Genomic DNA, 21,220 nt, shown 5'->3' with positions numbered 1-21,220 from the left:
AGGTTGGTTATTGGGTCATTGTTGCAGTTAGGTATCCACAGCAGAATACATTTCTGTCAGGTGAGCAGACACATTTATGTGAAGTGCAGTGACTGTATTAGTAGTTTTTATTTTCTTTCACCTTTTCTTATCTACTCTGATAATCTGGTTAAAAATGATGCAAGGAGCCACATTTAAGTTGTCATCCATGACATTATAACCACTTTTTGCATCAAGTAAGGGCTCTGAACAAAACTACTCTTAAAACTTAACAGTTGGACATAAATCAGCATGATAGCACCTAACTATAACAACTAAAGTGAGGTCTGACAAAAACTTAATTCACATAATTTAACTATAGAGCTTGGCCTACACTGCCTATATAAAGTATTTACCCCCTTGGATGTTTTACTCTTTTATTGATTTCATAAATCAGTCATGGTCATGACAGCAGCAGAGATGTTTGTGATAAAAACCTTACAGAACCACAAGAGTACTTCAATCAGAGGGCTATGACTTCAATTTTATTTCACAGATTAAGGATTTTACTGATGTCTAATGTCTTTTTAAAAAAGAACGTTAAAAAAAAATGTGAAATTAGGTCCAGAGTTCACACTAGACTTTTGTAACTGACCAACCTCCAGAATTCACTCCCATACCACTATCGGGCATAACCATTATTAACAGCAACAAAACAGACTAAAACACAAACACTGATCCAGTATCATGTCTCACAAAAGCAAGGCTGGAGCCACATATTTCTCTTCAAAATTCCACCTGAGTTCAAGACAATAAAAACCGAATCCAACCTTAGCCCGAGCTGATGATCTTGCTATTACAGCCCGTCTTCCACACAGATTACACATGACCGGAACTTTAAAATGACTGATAAGACATAATACCATCTATTTGCTTGCAAGTTGAATAGAAAAGATAATAAAGTATGGCGAGCTGCTTCTTATTTGCCTTTTGTTGCATTTCACACATTAAACAACCAGTATCTTCAGTAAACTCCCAGTTAGCCCATGGCTTATTAGCCACCACTAGCAGCTAACAGCCACATATCCTCCACACTGAACACCAACAAAAAAACTCTGCATTTTAAATGAACCATGTTACTCACCAATTGATGATTTTGGTCCTCATAAGCTGATCAATTCAGCTGCTACCACTGTTCACCTTAAACTTTAACATCCAGCCATCATGCTTTAATTTGAGTAGCCTCACCGTTAGAAAGAAAAATGAGTCCTCTGGTTCAGTTATGGTTAAGTGTTGTCCTCTGCTTGTTGATAGTTTAGTGCTGTCCTTTTGTCATTAATCCCTCCATCAACTGAAGTTATGTCTTCACTGCTGTGAGCCTGGATAGCCTTTAGCATGCTAACCAGCTCCTACTTCGTGTTTATCTCATGAATATTCAATTAGCCATGTGCTGCTTTCGTAGATCAGTAATTCTCTCCTCCGCCAGTCCATAAGGTGTCATACAGGGACACTCCTCCCAAAGTAAAGGCTTGTGCTCAAGACACTCACTTTTTTTTCAAAAGCTGTAGTTTTCCACTGCTGTTATGGCAGCCTAAAACTGCACATGTTCTCCCAGATTGCCCTGGCATTGTTTTTTTATCGTGATAAAACAAAAATATTTTGGTTTATGTTGATTTTACGGACTGCTTTCATGCAAACGTATGCTAGTTGAGGGGCTTTTTCCACAGCAGTAATGGCGGCTCATCAACTTCCGGTGTTTCTCTGGATTGGTCTATAAAGACACCTGTGTCTGGAAGGTCCAGTCACTGGTTAATCAGTATTGTTGTCTACCTTTACACCATCAAGTCAAAAAAACTCCAAGCAGCTCAGAGAAAAGGTCATTGTAAAGTGTCAGTCTGATAACATGGACCAAACGGGGTTTATGTCCTGTACTGCAGCCAGTCATTGGAGGGAGCTCTAAATCTTTTGGCTTCACTTTCAGATAGCTGTTGTCTCATTAAATCTTCATTAACAGTCTTGTTAGCTCTGTTGATCGATAATTGAATTAATGATAAACCAATGAAATATGACATTTTTCATGCCTCTTTATTAAGAACTTTATAAAAGTAGTTTGAAAACCATAATTTCTCTTTAAAACTTCTGAATTCATCCATCCCTCCTGCATTCTGTAAGATGAAGCAGCGTTTGTTCAGTTTGACCTAAAAGGCTGACAAACTGTATGCTTGTGTGTGTGCTTGTGTTACAATCTGATTGTGAGTGGGTGAGTGAGTGACAGCTCTGTTTATGTGTCTCTGCATGTAGCAAGAACTGTACTGACAGCAGAATGGTCCGCTCTGTTGTAGAGGATTCACACTTCGCATCAGATCATCACAGCCAAACTGTGTCATACACACATAAAGATATGCACACATAAACACACACAAAAACAGAGAGTATCCTTCTGTTAGTGATGCACTGAACAGAATGTTAGAAAATGTTAGAAAAGCTCTGCACAGTTCCATACTAGATCTCTCCGCCCCCCACCTCTCATTTCTCTATCCTGAGCACATTCATGCACATTCAGTCACATTTGTGCCTGAACCCCACAGAGAAACCAGGGCGTCCTACTGAGCAGTCAGACAATAGCTGTGTCAATCACTGACAGGTTCCTGCTTAGCTGTCAGCCTGAGGCCTTCAGTGGACAGCTAGTTAGTCTGTGTGAAGGAAACCCACATTAGCCTCAGGCACAATTACTGACTCCTGCTCCAACTTTCCATCACTTCTCTTGACCTGACTATGTGTACAATTGGTATGTCTGTGTCTCCTGCTGATTCTCACAGTTCTTCGCCACAATCATTGACAGTGGGGTCAGTTGCTGTGTTTTACACTTGTTAGTATACCGGTTAGTTGTTCCGAAGTTTGACCTTCATTAAAATGTTCTGCATTTCCTATCTGTTTCCAATGTTTTTTACAATTTAAACTGAAGTGTTGCTTCATATTAAGTGAATTGCTTTTTTAAAAAGTTATGACATAAACTGTCCATGTTGTAAATGCCTTTTTCTTTTTTGTCTTTTAGGTGGAACCAGAGACATTGGATCAGCGTTGACCAGGATGTGTATGAGACATCGCAGCATAGAGGCTAAACTAAAACAGTTCTCCATGTAAGCAACAAGAAATACTTGACCTTCTCTCTACTTTCCTGCTTACAATTCTGTTGACGTTTATAAACATACAGGACCTGATATGATTTATCCCTCATGCAGTTTCGGTGAATGCTTGTCTTGGATGTAACAGTGGTTGGGTGTGAGTAGGGCTGTCATCCCCTATAAGCTTTATCACAGTGGTTTGCTCAAGAAAATAAGGGAATATTGAGAGTGAGTTTGAATGTTTCACAAAACTTCTGCCAGATAGACTTTTTCACAGGACACGGGATATGTTACATATCTATCGAGGCAACAGCCCACAGAGAGTATTTGTGAAGAGCAGAATCTTTAAACAACAAAACAAAAACAACAACAACAAATCTTGGAGGACTGCTCTGTATGTCCCATATATTATGGGCCAATCAGTGCAGCAAAACATGTGACACAGTAGGTGTGTGCCACCATGGCAAGTTCACCTGACACGCCAGATAGACAGTTTCATATACCCATTGTATGGGTTGTATTTCATTATCCAATTTGGGAACCTCCCATACAGTGTTTGAGATGGGGAGGACATTTTAAAAAAATCTTGGAAAGTGATTGGAAGAACATTCTGTCTGTCACAGTCCTTATGGGCCAATCAGAGCAACAAGATGAAATGAGGTAGAAGGCAAGCACATGAACTTGGTAAGTTATATGAGTTTGACAAGTGCAGCTAATTTGTGGATAAAACTTTTTCTCTGTCAGCCAGGAGAAGATGAAAAACATCTTCCCTGCCAAGAAAGGCTAGCAGTGTTGTTCTTTGCTCCTCTGTCAATAAAGAAATGCTGCCTGTATTTGATAAAATCTGCTGCTAAAGACACATCATAGATAATAGCTTCATCAGCAGCCATACGGGCTTGCATGCAACTAAATCCTGCCTTTAACTATCGCAAACTCATGTGGAAGGAGGAGAAGAGTGAAAAAATCTTTTCTGGAAAGAAAATCTTTCCACAATACTATAGCCAGATCCAGGCAAATCAACACACTGATGGCAGCCATTGCTACTGGCCTCCAGTACAACAAAGCCCTGTCATCAGTCTGGTTCCTTCCCAGGCATGGCATAATAGTTTCAGATTAGAGCTTTACAAATGGATCTGCCTGATGACAGACATGGAACTTGGTCAATCCATCTGCTTCATAAGGTTACCAGGGAGTAGACTACATAACACAAGCCTGGCTGGCAGCTGTTGCTGTTCACTATCAGTGGTGCCAGTTGGTAAATTAAAACTCTCGCTGAAGCCAATAGGGAGAAGAGTACAAACATCTTGGAGCCTTTCTTCATTTCTTAGTCTGTAAAAAAACATCAGCACTGTAAAGTATTTCAATTATTCAGTGGTAGTCGTCTAATATGGTTAAGAGCTAATTTGCTTTTGCAGTCAATATGTTTCCATACAAAGTCAAGCAAAGCTATGATTTTAGTTCTATCAGATGGTTTAATTGGACTGCTGTCCTCATTCCAGTATATAAGCATCTGGGGAGAGTAGGACCTTCTTATGGTTGACCTAATACCACTTAACAAATAAATAACAAACCAGATGGCAAGCTGCAAACTATCTGTTTGTTATGAAATGAAAATAAATTTCCCTTTAGTTCATGTACTTAAAAATGTTTGACTCATTCAGATAACGCAACATAAACTTGTCTCCTTGTTAGCCAAAAAATATGTGGTTCTTGCTCTGTCATTCACCTCCATCTTGTTGTCTCCCTGGCTGTCTTCCAGTGTTTAAGTTGTTTGACTTCTGTGAAAACCCAGCATGGGGATTGTGAGGCATGCACAGAATGCCAAGACCAGTTAGTGGTCAACTGAGGTGCATACAGGAACTTGACCCTCAAGTGTGTTTTTTAGGTGTATTAGTCCAACTTGAGAAATTCAACTTAGTACAATTTCAGGTGGACTAACAAGTTTACATTGATTTTAAAGTCCAGTTTTACTTGCAGTGACACAAAAAAATCAAACTCTTTTTTTCACAAATGTAAATATACTGAGTGTTTTTAAATTAGATAGTCACTTGGTGGACTCTGGCTGTTGCATATTGTGTTTATGAAGTGTTACTTCCATTGGTCTTGAATTATATGTAGGTGAGAATATTTCTTATTTTGGTAGACTGGGAAAGAGACTGTCTGGCAACACAAGCATCTATAATGTTTCAGTGTTGTCAACACACCACATTTCTCTCTCTCTCTCTCTCTGTCTCTCTCTCTCTCTCTCTCTCTCTCACTCTCTCTCTCCCTCTCTCTCTCGTTCTTTTCATTTCATCACTCACACACACTCGCTGTGTAGACAAGGGGCACTCTAATTTCGGGTGGCATTTCAGTAGAGATTCCATCCGGATCTCCATAGCAGGGGCTGGACACAGGGGGTTGTGGTCACCACCCACCCACTGACACACACTCCAGAGAAATGTCTGCAAGAGGGAGAGGTCTAATTTTAGTTTCATGCTTTAAGCCTGCAGCTGCTTAATTCTCATACTCACAGCCTCTTTAACACTCACAAATACAAGACAGGCACAGTTGGGTAATGATTGACAGAAAAGACTGCACCAGCTTCTTACTTCCTCCTGTGACACAGTTAGACACAAGCAATCTCTTCTCAGTTACTGTTTTTCTCTCCCTCTTTCTCTTGGTAAATGATTGACAGAAAATGCCAAACAGTGTTTCGACAGAAAGTCCAGACTGAATGATTTATATGTCTGACGGTCTGTCTGACGGTTTATAATCAGGTGACAAACCCTGCTGAGCAGGTCAGTAAATATATATTAAATGAACACTTAGAGTTTGTGGATTCTAATTTATAGCTTAAACATTTTTATGGGTCAAAAAATGTATTGGCATGATTGAGTCCATAGAACTTTTGATTCTCAGACTTGTAAAATATAAACCTTTACAGTTTTTTTGTCCAAATATGCATATTATGTGACATTCAGTTTTTATAACTATAGATTTGAAGTCTATTTACAGTCAATTTACAGGAGCAAACTGAGCTCAGACTAGAAGTAAGTATTCTGCTCTTATCCACAGGGCCTTCCTCGAGGGTCTGATCAACCCTTTACAAGAACAGATGGAGGAGTGGAAAAGAGGAGTCAACACTTTGGACAAGGACCATGCAAAAGGTAGGATACACTTACAAGAAGGGAGTTTTTTTTTTTTTTTTACATCAGGAGAATACATTTCCACCATTTAAAAGCAATGCAACGGACATAATTTCAGAAATGTGTATCCATTTATGATCTTGAGCATAAGTAAAAAAAAAAAAAAGAAAGAAAATATGAGTAAACTTTAAAAAGTATAGGATCCAATTGCAAAGACTTTTGGATTTTATCAAAAATTATTGTTCTTTGTCAACTTTAAGAAAGTTATCTAAGTTTTACCTTAATTTCATGAAATGAAATACTTCTACTATGAGCTACTCAAAACCAAGTTGAAAACACAGAAGCAGCTCTTTATAAACTTTCTTGCAGAACCTTACTATTAATTTGAGTTTATTTTTTTTATACTTTAACTCAAACAGGTTTTGATGCTCGTGACATTTTTTTCCCCTAAGTTCCTCAGCTTTTCATTTTCCACAATGTTGGTTAATATTCAAGGGGCCTTTGTTTCTTTCTTTTCCCCAGCATAGTTGTAAGTGAATGCTAAAATGTTCTTCAAACTGATTTCTCACAGATTTCATAACTTTCTCTCCTTGCCCAGAGTATAAAAGAGCCCGACAGGAAATAAAGAAGAAGTCCTCAGATACGCTGAAACTTCAGAAGAAAGCAAAGAAAGGTACAAATTGAAACAGATTTTTAAATGAAAACAAAACTGGTGTGAATTAGTAAAAAGTTGTATTGCTATGCTTTTAATGAAATGTTGAAACTATGCTTTAGTCAAAGCCATAGGTCAGGCAGGGTAGGCCTAAACTCTACGGGGAGTCCTAAGCAGGTGATGGATACAAAGAGGTGCCATTAGCCCTGTTGGCTGCCAGTCTCTGAGTAACAAGTACAGCCATATTGTGTGTATTTTAGAGCGAGAAGGGCTGCAGATGTTGATACAACTTGTCAGATCTACTTGCCAACATCCAAAAATATCAGGCATGCATTTCCCCAATCTTGTGTCTCCGTTGCTGAACGAAAAACTCCCTGTTCTCTGTGTCAACTGATAGAGCGGCTGTACTTTCCATCTCCATGGATGTCTCCTCTCTTTTGTTCTTTGACATGACTGCAGCACAATCAACTACTGCTCAATATTTATTAGCCCCATCTCCAACATCATACAGTCAGTTTCAGTTGCCATGGTGTCTTTCACACAAACAAGCAGGAAATGTGGTGAACTGGTGTAACAAATCATACTGCTAAGTAGTGTTGGGGTCAAGCGTCAACCTCCAGTCCTGAAAAAGAAAGCCAATGCAAAAGTGCAAAAAATTGCAATAGCCTCAAGTGTCCACTTAAGGCTGGCTGCAGGAACACTGGAAGTCCAATACACAACACATGTTAAAAAGCTGTTTTTTTACGCTAGAATTTAACTCTTTTACAGCCTGGCTCAAAAAACGAATCGTGTCTCATTAGCAATGTCTTCATGTCCTCTTACTGTACGGGGATGGATTTTTTTGTACCACAATTGTTTAGATTATATTTAGGAAAAACCTCACTGCGGACTGATTGGCGCATCTCATAGCTTGACAGGCAGACGCTACCTCCAGGCTTTTGCGTGTCAAAAACACCATATAAAGGCATATTAACCTTATTGTGCAGAAATGAAAAACAAAAAGGTTGGAGGTGAAATTTTCAAGCCTTCGGGTATTGTCGGCTTAGCCAGTGAAAGATATTGTTCTCAAATGTCTTATAGAGAATCGGTTCAGATAACATATGACCATTAAAAACCTTGATCATGAACATAAGACTTGCATCTTTTCTCACTAAATGCTAAAAGATCAGCTGAATTTTCACATTAGCCTTTACCATAGACATTGTGTCTGCCATAACTTGCCAGACCTACCTGTTAGAGAGATCTGTTTTATTTGCCTCTTTGATCATCTGGGCACCCTCAGTCTTTTGGCTGCTACATGCGGAGAGAGGAGAGAAAAAGTATCCACTGATGACTTTCTTCAAATACTATAATTAGTTTTACTTGAACAAGATGTACTTGCTGTTTTCTTGTAATTCAATAAATGTTAAGCCTTTAGATCTCTATCAGTCTGAAGTCAACATGAAGAAATTATCTGATTTTCAAAGTAAAAAAGGTTCAGTCATTAAAACAAATCATGAAATAAGATACCATCTTTTGTGTCAAATGAGAACTGTACAAGCAGCATTTTAATTTGACAGCAGTAATGTGTATGGAAAAGTTTGTCCTTGCTGAGATTAGACCTGTCCAGATCTAGTGAGAATAAACATTACCTTACTTGGTAAACACTGTGAGAGGGAAAGAGTTTTTCCTGCTGCACTTCTTTTGGCTCAGGTTCTACTTACACACACATTCACTCACCTAGGGAGAAATATAACACACACAAAAAAGGAATTAGGTCAACATGACTCCAGTAGTTTTTTTATGTTGATGGATCCAGGTTTGAATAAGGGGATTTTTTTACATACCATAGGTCAGCAAATGTTTTGGACAAAAAAAGACATTCAGAGTCCTAGAACATCAGGATATGCTTAGTATTAGATGATTTGAGCTTAAACATGCGTTTGTTTGTTTTTTGTTTAATTTGCCAATGTGTCAATAACAATATAGTATGATCCAAAAAGATACACATAATTTATTGTTCCTGTGGGGAAATGTAAGTGCTACACACATTTAGCTGCCTCCACAGTAGCATCAGTGAGTAAAAACATTGAGACAAGCAACATCCACATGTAAACCGAAAGTACAAATAATATGTATTACCTATTATCTATACTGCACAAGATCTGCTTGAAATACACAAAATATCAAAGAAACATACAGTGCTTAACAAATTTATTAGACCACATGTCATATTTGTCTCAAAGACCATCCAGCATCATGAAGTGCTTTAATGCGGACTCTTTCATTTCAGTGAGCTCTCCACGTTTTACCATTTTGAACAGGAATGAGGGATTTCAAACTGAGAAACTTCTCTGAGAATTCAGAAATGAATCAAGCATAACATTCAACCACTAAAACTCATTTTTCTTTTCAGAAATGCAAGTAAATAACTATAATTTGACATATTAATCAAGAAATATTAATTTGCTTTACTATTTTTTTCAGTTTTTTTGTAAATCAGTAAATTTGAAAATTCATGGATAACAATAATAATAATTATATTTTAGCATTAAGAATATCATTTGGGTTAAAGAGCTTCTACATGTTGGTATATTAACCATTGCAGAAACATAAAAAATGATTTTGGTAATTTCCAATGCTGTTAATTTAGGGCAGCTGTGGCATAAACCTTACTTTGGTTAGGGTTAGAGTGGTCTAATAAATTTGTTAAGCACTGTATATTTTCACTGTATATGGATCTAGAAATTGTTCCGTTTTCATGGGAGGAATTACGATTAACTATCGATAAGTGTAATGATCAGAGTGTCAATAGAATTAAAGTTTTTGTCTTATTGAACTTATTCAAGGATTTCATTACTACAATCATAGATATGTGTAGAAGTACTAAGGAATACTGTTTGGCCAACATCCATTTGTTGTTTTGACTTCACTTAGCAATTCTTTGCAAGCATCCATTGACTGCACCTTAAGATGATGGATTAGTGTTTAGAGCTGGCACTCTTTTTAGTTGACTTGGCTTTCTTTCCTCTCCCTCTTCCTCGTGTTTTGGACACATCCTCCTTCTGCTGCTCTGCAGCTGATAATCTAGGTAAGTCTGTCTGTTGTCAGACACACCGTCCACATTTTTGTTCAGGCTATAGTGCTTATCCAAGCATCTTGGTTACACTGTGAAGCATCATTTTTCTACTATGGATAAGCCAACTATATTTTTAGACTATAGTTGGCCAAACACATATGCACATTGTAATATGTTGTATATGAATTGGTAGTCACTGCTAAGACACTCAGCATCCATTCATTTTAATGTAGCTTCTTCTGCATCCTCTTTAAAATTTTTATTTTTCAATTAGCATGTATAATTATGTGTAAAATGCTCATTTTGGAGGTGACTTTCAGGCTTCAGGAGCAGCAGACGATGTCTTCTGCTTTTCTTGCCCAGTTCACTGTCACAAAGTTTTAGTTGTTAATTTTCCTGTTTTCATCTTTGTCTGTTCCTCTTTTAGTTTTGTTTGCTTACAAATGTTCTTCATGTCTCATCTTCAATGAGCAACCTTAAGTGGGAAAAACTATCAAGGGAAGTGATTTCTGCACCAGTAAAGTATAGAAAGTAGTATGTTTTTTAAACAATGCTTAAAAGTGATTTGGATTTTCTTTCTCTGTACCACAGCATCCGTCTACTGAAGAATGCTAACAAAAGATGATGAAATAGATGATTCAACATTAACTTTACCTACGTAGACATTTTAAAGTTAAGGTTTTTTATGGTTCCTATTATTATTTGTTTCTAACTGAGAATAAATTAAAAATTGTTATTGTCCCATCTTGTTATGCGGCCCTCTCTCATTACTCCTCAGGGGATTCCCTAGCGTTTAGAGTGAGAAAACTTTATCTTACTTTACTCCACTGCCTTAGTCCTGGATTAGCCCACGTTTTTCAGTCATGCAACTTTTAAAAGAGAACTCTATTTACTTACAGAAATAACACCCACTCTATCATCTTGTGTGTATATGGTGTTTGATATGCATCTCGTGAGGGTGTTTTTCTGACCTGAGATGTCAGTCTTGCTAAGAAACAGCCTGTGACTAAAACCTAATGTAATCATTGGTCATGTGAAAGCTAGAGCAGATAATCTCATTTCTTTGTGTATGCACATGCATCAACATGTGTGCAGACTGTGCAGACCCCCTTCAGATTAGTCTCAGCTTAGTTACTGGACTTCTGACAAGTTGAGTTTGGTAAAAACAACTGTGTAATACCTTAGGGATTTCCTGACACTTACTGTTTATTTTATTTAAGTTTTAAGCTTTCTGATAAATGAAAGACTTTACTTTATGTCAACCTAGACAGAAAAGCATAAAAGTTCTTAGAACTCTTTTTAATTTTTATTTAATTCATTCAAGGAGTTTCCTTTCTTACAGAACTATAACAACTTTGCGTGTTGTGTCCTCTAGCCAAGGCTGCTGATAAGAGTGATCTGATCTTGGTTAGACATAATTTGAGCCAATTGTTTTCATTCGGTTAACAGACTCAAGGGATACTCGTTAGTCAGTGTAAAACCAAAACATTTTTCTTCAGAAGATGTCACAGTCTCTAATAGTTCATTATCAAACAAAGCAAACAGCTTGGAAAACATGCTTCAGGGTGGATTTGTTTACTATGCAGTCAGTGACCACTGAACCTCTGTGAACCTCAGTGTTTGTCTGTGGTTGAAGAGAAGAAGGAAGTAGTAATCACGGCCTTGTCATTCACATAGTTGCACAAGTCATGGTACAGTGGCCAGGAATGTGGACCAACCAAGGAAAACCAATGGCACAGACAAAGTGGCAATATAACAGCATCCATAGTTGAACCCCTCTCCTGATTACAAGTAAACATCTCTTGCCAGGATGTAATGGCCGTTACATGTCATTCTGCTCTTTCCATGTATATCAATGTCTGTCTTCCACTTAGAGGAATGGCAATGGCAATTATTTTTCAGCCAGCCTTAAGGAAAAAAGGTTGCTTAGAATTAATGGAAAAATCAAACGTCTTATGATGAACTGTGCCAATGAAAAAGTTGTTGATGGTACCACTTTAAAAGTACTGCATATGTAGATGTAACATGAAGCTTATTCTGACAGTATTAAACTCCATAGTCAAGATTCTCACGAGCACTACCAAAACAGCTACAAAGAAAATATTTTGCTTTTCTCAGACAAAGTATTTCGACTTACTGTACCGTCTATCCAAAACCACTGTGGTCAGAATGCAGAAACCCTCATTTTACAGCATGCCAAAGAAACACCACAGCATCTCTGGCTTTTGGAATTGGAAAAGCTACTTTTCTACAGAGGGGCCAACGAAGGATTAGAGCATGCTATTTTTTAACTCAACATAAAACACAGTGAAGGAAAGCATGTGATATGACAAGTAAATTTTGGTTAATGTCATCTTAGTGAGCATTACAACAGAGCCCAAATTAAATTATATTAAACAATAAAGAACATGGTCTGAGATATGGTAAATTAAATGCTAATGGAGCAGCTGTTTCCAATACATGATTATTTGAAATGTCAGCTGTTCTTACGATTTCCATGGTAAAAACCTTGAAAATGACTTATCCTGCCTGAAGGGAAACAAATAATGCTGGAATTGGTCCTGCAGTGGAAATCAGACTGATGAGTGAGGCTTGTCCAGCCATATCAGGCTCAGTCATTCAATCAGCTCTCCTCTAAACCTTGTACAATGTAAATGAAGACTGGTTTGCTCAAAAAGGCCCCTTGTGATCTATACGAGACTGAAAATACTGCAATTTAGACTTTCCAGTCTTCAGCCCATTAACTAATCATTATGGTCTCTATAGTGTAATATAGTTGGAAACATACACATAGCTCAAATTCTTCTCTCTGTTACAGACACCAAACCAAGCTTGGTTAATGGATTCCTTATATATGGAAACTTTCATATGTTCTTGTACTCATTTCAGTAAGTTGTCACAATAGGACTTCATTCACATAACTTGCAGATACTTTGAAAATGTCATCATTTCGATATTTGAACTGAATTGTATTGATTAAAAATTTAGTCAGCTCACATTTAGGTCTTCTAAAGCGATGCTAACAACAGCAGCAGTTGTCATTACATACTTTTCCATTCAAAGCAGCCATTGTTTATTGTCCCTCTAATTGTGGTCTAGTCAACCAATGAAAAGATAAAGCAGAGGAAGGAGCTACCCACAGGATTTACTATCCATAGACTGTGCTGTCTTATCAGAGAGAAAAGAACTCTGATCATTATGTTTTGAATTTGAAGTGAAGATAATATTCCAGCGTAAGTCTATCAGTGTGTCCCTGCTACTGATTTGCATAAGGCCTCACAGGAAATGTCAGTGGAAGATGCCAGTTTGTTATCTTTGCACTGACATAAGCGCAGGCAGACACAGACCACAAAGCTACTCACTGTGGGTTTGACCTTGGTGTGCCAAAGTCAAGAGTGTGTACGTGTGCACGTTTGTGTGCAAGAGCAGTTTGAGTGGGTTAGATTAAGCTTTTGAGGCCCACTATAAGTCCACTTGGGCAGTCTCCAGCCTTCCTGCCTCCATAGAAAACTCAAAAGGGCTTGAGCAGGCTTCAGGGTATCCTCTCAATCTCACACACAGATGCAGCTGCACAGCCATACACGCACAGGGGAAAAAGTGCTGAATAAGAGGTTAACTTTGACATTGTCCTGCATATTCTAGCTTGTGTAAAGAGAAAGCAAGGACCTGATGGCCTTGGACACTTGTCATTTTTGAAATTCAAACCACACAAGGGTTTACTTTTGACTTTCTTGGCACAATAAATCAAAGGTTTTGACAACAAGTGACAGATTAACTTAGACTCTAGTCTAAACAATTAGTAGGAAACACTTCCATGACATGAGTGGCCCTTCATGCTGACTTGATAGTCAAAACATAGTTGGGACATTCAAATGCTAGTACTGAAGATAACTACAACTGCAGTGAGAAGATAGCCTTCTGAGTTGCAGTAACACTGAGTCTTCTTTATTTTCTGTGAATAATCATTCATTTCAAAGAAGAATAACTTTGTACTTTTGTAATATTATAATGTAGGGGAAGGCTAATTCTTAGTTACTTTATTTTTCAGATATTTTGTAGAAGTAAAAATTAGGGATGCACCATTGCCAATACCAGGCCTAAGTACTTGTATTTATAACATTGCAGATATTGGACTCGGTGTCATTTGAAAGCATGTTAGCCTCTTGTTAAATGTAGTCATTACTTGTCTATAATCTGGATTTATTGTTGGAGCCATGACTGCGGTTTGGTAATATTTTTAACAGAATGGAAGATGACTAAAGTAGAGGACAATGAAACTTATGCACTGCTATGTTGTCAAAAGGGGGGATGATGATCATCAGATGAAAATAAAAACACTTGAAAATAATTGTAAGAACAGTCATGGTATTATTAAGTACTCATATTTGTACTCAGTATTGTGAGAACCCCAATATAAGCTTTATGCTCGTCTTCAGTCTGGAAAAAAAGTGGTATCGGTGCATTCCTATTTCCTAGTAAAAATATCAGTCATGTGCTTCCTTGTGACTTGAGAATTCTCAATATATCAGATTTTTTTTTTTTTATCTTTCTTTCTTGTCTTTTGTTTCTTCTTGCCCCTAGGTCGAGGTGATATCCAACCCCAGCTTGACAGCGCCATGCAGGATGTCAGTGATAAATACATCCTGCTGGAAGAGACAGAGAAACAGGCCCTGAGGAAGGCTCTTATAGAGGACAGGCAGAGATTCTGTTGTTTTGTAGCCATGCTGCAGCCTGTAGTGGTAAGTAAATCCAAAGAAAAGAGACAGATTAGAGCCTTAAAAATTCTAATTTTTGTATTTTGTTTAGCAGACTTGGAAGATGCATTTCCTTTCATTCATTGTATAATTTATATTTAATCTGGGGTTCTGGATTTTCTGTTTAGGAAGCGTTCTTTTTTGCTTGTAGAACATTTGTAATCCAAACTGTAGTGGCCAATTACATATCATCAGGCTTTGATGTATGCAGGAACGCAAGCCACACAAATGACACCATCTTCCATCATCTATGTTTTTACAATTACCTGTATATCTGTAGTAGCACATGTCTGCACAGAAGCGAAGCTAACACCTTCAACTCTGACACTTAACATCTTCTGTCACTACTTTGAAACACCAGAAATGATTAAGCCAATCTCCATTCAACAAACATTTTAAGAGTTGTTTTTCTCCTTTTGATGACAGACCTCACTGCATTTATGCTATAACCAGTCTTCATTATTATGTTGTCAATTTGGCATTCAGTTCCTGTTGATTTCAAGTAAATTGCACACAATTTGGTTTTCTTTTCTGGGCTCACAACACTGAAGGGACCCACAGTGAAGCCCAGGTCCAACTATTATCTAATAGTTAAAACTGTTAAACTGAGACTCACAAGACAAAGATGAACAGGTGCTTCTCCAATGGATATTATGGGCCGAGAATGACTGACCACTAACTACTCACTACACTTGACTAGTGACCATTTACAAACGCAGAGATGTCTATGAGACGATGATACACAATATCTGTAGATAGGCTCTGAATTTGGGCTTTATATCATGAGACAACAAATTTCTTAACTTTTTAAAGGCCATTATTACAAAGATTGTTTGTTTGAAGATGACTTTTTCCCTGTTGTATAAGCTCTTGAAACATACTTCTTTGTCTCCTGTTTTGTCTTCAAGGATGAGGAGATTTCTATGTTAGGAGAGGTCACACACCTCCAGGCCATCTCTGATGACCTCAAAGCCTTGACTTCTGACCCTCACAAGCTTCCCCCTGCTAGTGAACAGGTGAGAAAAAATATCAGAGATGACAGCCTGTGAACAATTAACTTAAACTTAAACAACTGCCCTCAGGTTACATTCTTGCATTGAACATAAATAGCATGGTTTACTGTCTTTCATCTTCACAGGTACAACTAATACGTAGACTAATATTTTCCTTCCTCTTAGGTGATCATGGACCTAAAGGGCTCAGACTATGGTTGGTCTTATCAAACACCACCTTCATCTCCCAGCACCACCATGTCTAGGAAGTCCAGCATGTGCAGGTACATTGCCATAGCTAATCACAAGAGTCACAGCCACAAAGAATTGAAAGAGAGACTCTGTGTTTACCTTGATATCAATTATATCAAATGGAAAATTAAATTGCTACACTTGTTAAGCCATTTCCGAGAGCTAAAAAATGAAGACATACAGTTAAAGTGTATATAGTCAAGGTAAAGGTTGCATCATAGCATGTAATACATGCACACAGGATCTACAGGAATCTAAAACCCTCTTAAAGGCTGGGAATTTTCTTTCGAGACACCTTGCATTCATGTAATGGATGGGCAACAAGTACATAGAGAAAAACTCCAGTGGTGCCCAATCTGTGTCTGCCACCCAGTGGTCAATTTTGGCTGAAGTAGTTAGCAACTTTTTTTATATCGGTGTCTTTTAAATGTGCTTCAAATCCTCTGGTAGTCATTAATCCATTTTATTGAGACACACTTAAATCGATTTATTAATTGTCAGAGGAATAGATCATGTTTTTTTTTTTTTTCTTGAAATGTGTGTTTAGCAAAATTAATTTAAAAAAAGATAGCTATCAAAGATTTGATAAGATGTAGCTTTTCAGACTTTGTGCCTCACATTCTCTGCTCTCTGCTTTTTGGTGTCTCCCAGTAAGTTTTTTTTTTTTTTTTTTCACTTTTCTGGTTTAAAGGAATAATTTTTGCTGGGGTTTATTGCTGCTTTGCTTTTCTAATATAAAAGGTTGGAAACATTACTTTTGGGGATAGGGTTTAATCAAAGCTTACATGCATTTCTGTCTGTGAAAACACTTTGAAAATCATTTTTATTGTTTTATTGCTTAACAAGATTTTTTTCCTTTGCTTATTATGAGGGATGCACAATATAACTGGCATGATATTGGTAAAAGTTTGTTATTGGTATCGACAGATAGGAAATTTTTTACTGATATTTACAACTGATATATTGACTATTAATACTGGCCTATCTCATTTGTAAATATCGGCAGTATATATGAATATTTTTTAAGGACTGAGGTTTAAGGTCTAAAACATATCAACTTAGCACAAAAAGCAAGGAAATTTTTGTTGGGTAAAGTATTTCTTTGCTGTAACAATGCTTTGTGGCAATAAATCTCTTTCCCTTGGAAAGTCTATTCATTTCCTTTATAAATGGTGCAGCATGGGTAAGGAACATGCATTTGTGGGCTGAGCAGCAGAGCTGAGTATGTAGGTTGCGCCTATGAAAAACGTGCTAAACAATTTCTGCTAAGGCTCCTGTTTGTTAGATCAACAAAGTGTTAAAATGTCAATATGTCTTGCTTCTTCAGACCTCAATCATCCAATTTTCCAAACAATAATAATGATAATAATAATACATTTTATTTATAAAGCGCTTTTCAAAGAACTCAAAGTAACTGTACAACAATAATAAAAAATACATTTTGCAAAAGAAAGAAAAAGACAGAAAATGACTACATCACAGCCAAGCAGCTGTTGGTTTAGGGCTTTATGGGTGAGGAGGAGGATTTTGAATTGGATGCGGTAGGAGACAGGGAGCCAGTGGAGGTTTTGGAGGACAGGGGTGATGTGATCATGGGAGCGGGTGTGGGTTAGGAGACGTGCTGCGGAGTTCTGTATGTATTGAAGTTTATTGAGGACTGTTGAGGATGTGCCATAAAGGATGCTATTGCAGTAGTAATTCAGGGTGTGATGAAAGTGTGGATGAGAGTTTCAGCTGCAGGGAAGGAGAGTAGTGGATGGATGTGGGCTATGTTTTTTAGGTGAAAGAAGGCGGTTTTTGTGAGCTGGGTGATGTGCTGATCAATGGAGAGGTGACTGTTGAAAATTATACCAAGATTGCAGGTGTGAGGGGCGGGGGATAGGGGGAAAGTGTCAATTTGGAGGCTGAAGTTATGGATGGATTTGGTGAGGGATTTGGGGCCAATTAACGTAAGTTCAGATTTATTGTAATTTAGTGAAAGGAAATTGTTGTTCATCCAGGTTTTTATATCAGAAAGGCAGTTGGTTAATGTGGAGTGTGTGTCTGTGGTGATGGAGGTGGTTGAGATGTAAAGCCGGATGTCATTGGCATAATAGTGAAAGTGAAGTCCATGGTGGCGAATGATTGGACCAAGAGGGAGCAGGGAGATTATGAATAGGAGGGGACGAAACACCGAACCTTAGGGGACGCCTTGTGTCAGGGGAGCAGTTGTTGATGTGAAGAATTGTTGTCTGTCCGTGAGGTATGATCTGATCCAGGATAGCGCGGTACCGGTGATGTTAAGTGAATGTTCCAGATTGGAGCGCAATGGGGGGTGAGGATGTTGATGTGGCCAGAGTCTGATGAGAGGAGGAGGTCATTGGTGACTCTTAGAAGAGCTGTGTGTGGCGATGACCCGGTCCAGAATTTTAGACAGAAAGGGGAGGTTGGATATGGGCTGGAAATTAGTCATGTATATGACCTGCTGCTAAGGATACAGCAGCAGGTGAAGAGGAGACCACAGGGAGTGTAGAGGTGGGAAGCAAGAGCAGCTACTGGTGTAGGAGAGGCAGCGTCAGTTGTGAAAGATCACCTTTTGACCGCCACCTCCGGGACTCCCGAGGATTAGGAGTTGAGCAGGAGGATGGACGAGGGCGCATAGAACCCCAGAGCAACGTGTCAGAGATTTCCCAATGAATTTCCAGCATCCTCTTCGACTCTGAAGCTGCCATGTCGATACAGCTGGACAGTAGGGTGTTCTTTTCGAGCTCCTCTGAAAGCCACTGAATGTCCTCTTTAAGGTTGGAAACCTCCCTTTAAGTCTGTGAGAGTACAAGGCAGCCTTTGCAGTAAACAGACTTCATCTTGTCTGTTTATGGTCAAATCAGCAGGTTAAGTCTGATGCTAAAAACATCGACATATGTGGTTTGGGTTTTTGGCAGAATAAACTGTTTGGCATTGCAGATAAGTTATGGTAAATTTTCATGGCCGCAACCCACATACTCAGCTCTGCTGCTCATCCCACAAATTCATGTTCCTTACAAGTGTGACATCATTTGAGACAGAATTAACCAGTCTTTCGAGCAGTATAATATGTATTTCCAAGAAGCATTGTTACAGCAGAGAAATAATCTACCAAACACATGGTTCCTTACTTTTTGTTCTAGGTTTATTTAAATACTAGTATCAATATAAGTATCAGCTAAGATAAATCTGCAAATATTGACATATCTGATATCAGCAAAAATCTAATGTTGTGCATTCTTACTTATTTCACTTTCAAAGAATCAAGACTTTCATGAAATCCCTCAATCAGGGCAAGAAAGCTGCTTCTAAAATTTTGATGCTTTTAAATTACCAACTTGAAAAACCTTGGCTTGAAAAACAAAACCTCCAGCTGTAGCTGGATAGTTTTGGCTTGCAGTTTCTGTTAAGTTTGAGACATTTGAGTTTGCAACAACCCTCTAATAATCTCTTCCGATGTGCAAGTATTGCTTTCAAGTTTTTATTTACACTCTAATTAAACCTCAATGATTGCGCCACAGTAATTAGTTTATGCTAAGTTGGTTTCTAAGAGTAATCCGTGTGGAAACTCTCAAGCAGCTCTGTCAAAGGCATGAAATCTTGTGATTTCTAGTCTGTTATTATTGTCATTATGGTGTCATGCCTCTTGTTGGTTTGTTTTGTTGTTTTGACCGGCTCGGCCTCAGTCACTGCCTGCTGCATTTTGGTGTGCCGTGTTAATCGTTTTTCCACCCTGTCTCCTCCACACACCCCCCCCCCCCCCAATCCATTCCCTTCTTGTTACTTCTGTTATCTCGATCTTATCCAACCTTCCTCCTTCAATCCATGTCTTTGGGTGCTTTTTGATTCTTTTTCACCCCCGCTTGTCACTGCCAAACTTCTCCTTCCTCTGGTCCTCCCCCCTCATCCCTTACCCCTTCCTCCCCTTCACAGTAGTCTGAACAGCGTTAACAGTAGTGACTCCAGGGGATCCAGTGGCTCCCACTCTCATTCTCCTTCCTCCTCTTCTTCCTCCTCTTCCTCACACCACCTCTTCCACCACCATCACCCCCGCCATCGTTACCGCAGCTCCACGTTACCCCAGCAGACCCCAGCTCGACTCTCGAGCATTTCCTCCCATGACTCGGGCTTCATTTCTTCATCGCAGGACCAATACACATCGTCTAAATCATCATCACCTATGCCAGGTGAAACAAAGGTAAGAAAACCCCTCTGCTGACTGCGTTTAACCATAATTTTAGCTTATAGTAAGAACAAGACTGTAAAACTGTACGTGTGATATGATTTATAGTTCATTGTGTTCAGAAACAGAGAGAAAACACCAAATCAGCAATCCACAAACTCTTTTCTCACACATCCCTTCAGCCACTATAAGAGGCAGTCAGCTGGCAGCAGAGAGTGTATGTGATCATGGTGAAGTCATTTCACTACTATTATTATAACATAAATGCACAGGAAATTAGTCTGCCTCCATTCTAGCCCAGGGCAAAACAGGTCAGCCCCATCCTGCTGTTAAAGAGTCAGCCACTGTGACAGACTGCGGTTTGGTTAAACTTGCAGGGGCCTGATCCTGCTGTGTGATGTATTATCATTAAATGTATTGCAGTAAAATGATATATTACAGCATCAGCAACATGTTTTCCATTCACTAAGGGCATGTCTCTATCAGCAGGTCTCATTGTGTCACTTTTATCGCACCATCTGACACAGACTTTTAGATCATTATCGTTGTAATAGTCAAGGGGATTGTCTGTGTGGGGTTTTGTGGTTTGAGATCAAGCATGAGAGCGGCTGGCTGCATTAGATGACGTTTTGTAGGGCGCCAGCAACCAGAGCTCCCCTGTCCAGAACACAGTGGTGGAGTTAGACTCCAACTTTTTATGATGCAGTGATGGTGGTTTGGCACGTTCATACATGACCCATTTACTGTAAGGTCTCAGGAACTATCCCGCTCATTGCCTCATGCTTGGTGCAGCTACGGTAGTTGATAATTAAAGGAGCTTCATGGCTGAACAGGACTTATTAAAGCTCACCCCTAAACCTGGACAGATAAGGGAGGGTTAAAGCTTCTACTCACTGCAATATTGGGTGACACTCTGTGGCTAACCCAAATCTCTGATCTCATTTTGAAGTGCTATAAAAGTGTTTCTCTGCAGGTGTGTATTAAGTCTGAATTGTGGGGTATTAATTGCTAATAGTTCCATCCTACAGCAAGAGAAATTTTCCTGTGCTGTCTTTTTACTACACTCCAACACGGCTGATAGCCAAGCAATTAATGCTGGTATGACTCCCAGTGCA

The 21,220-nt window shown here is 38.7% G+C and overlaps 1 protein-coding gene across 4 annotated transcripts in view; it reads left to right on the top strand.

Moving 5' to 3' along the window:
* Positions 1-21,220, top strand: part of LOC121513342 (protein MTSS 1-like) — a 66,163-nt gene that overhangs the window by 37,692 nt on the left and 7,251 nt on the right. The window contains exons 4-11 of one of the 4 annotated variants that reach the window (XM_041793031.1): positions 3,014-3,098; positions 6,141-6,232; positions 6,810-6,884; positions 9,922-9,933; positions 14,503-14,660; positions 15,584-15,691; positions 15,854-15,951; positions 19,991-20,120. In XM_041793031.1, the coding sequence (XP_041648965.1) occupies positions 3,014-3,098; positions 6,141-6,232; positions 6,810-6,884; positions 9,922-9,933; positions 14,503-14,660; positions 15,584-15,691; positions 15,854-15,951; positions 19,991-20,120 (758 nt within the window). Of the gene's footprint in view, positions 1-3,013; positions 3,099-6,140; positions 6,233-6,809; positions 6,885-9,921; positions 9,934-14,502; positions 14,661-15,583; positions 15,692-15,853; positions 15,952-19,855; positions 20,121-21,220 lie in introns of all 4 variants that reach the window. The other 3 variants (XM_041793029.1, XM_041793032.1, XM_041793030.1) reach the window with 3 other exon arrangements.

Source organism: Cheilinus undulatus, linkage group 8 (genome assembly GCF_018320785.1).
Source record: "Cheilinus undulatus linkage group 8, ASM1832078v1, whole genome shotgun sequence".
Lineage (NCBI taxonomy): Eukaryota > Metazoa > Chordata > Actinopteri > Labriformes > Labridae > Cheilinus > Cheilinus undulatus.
This window is presented reverse-complemented; position numbering and strand designations above follow the sequence as displayed.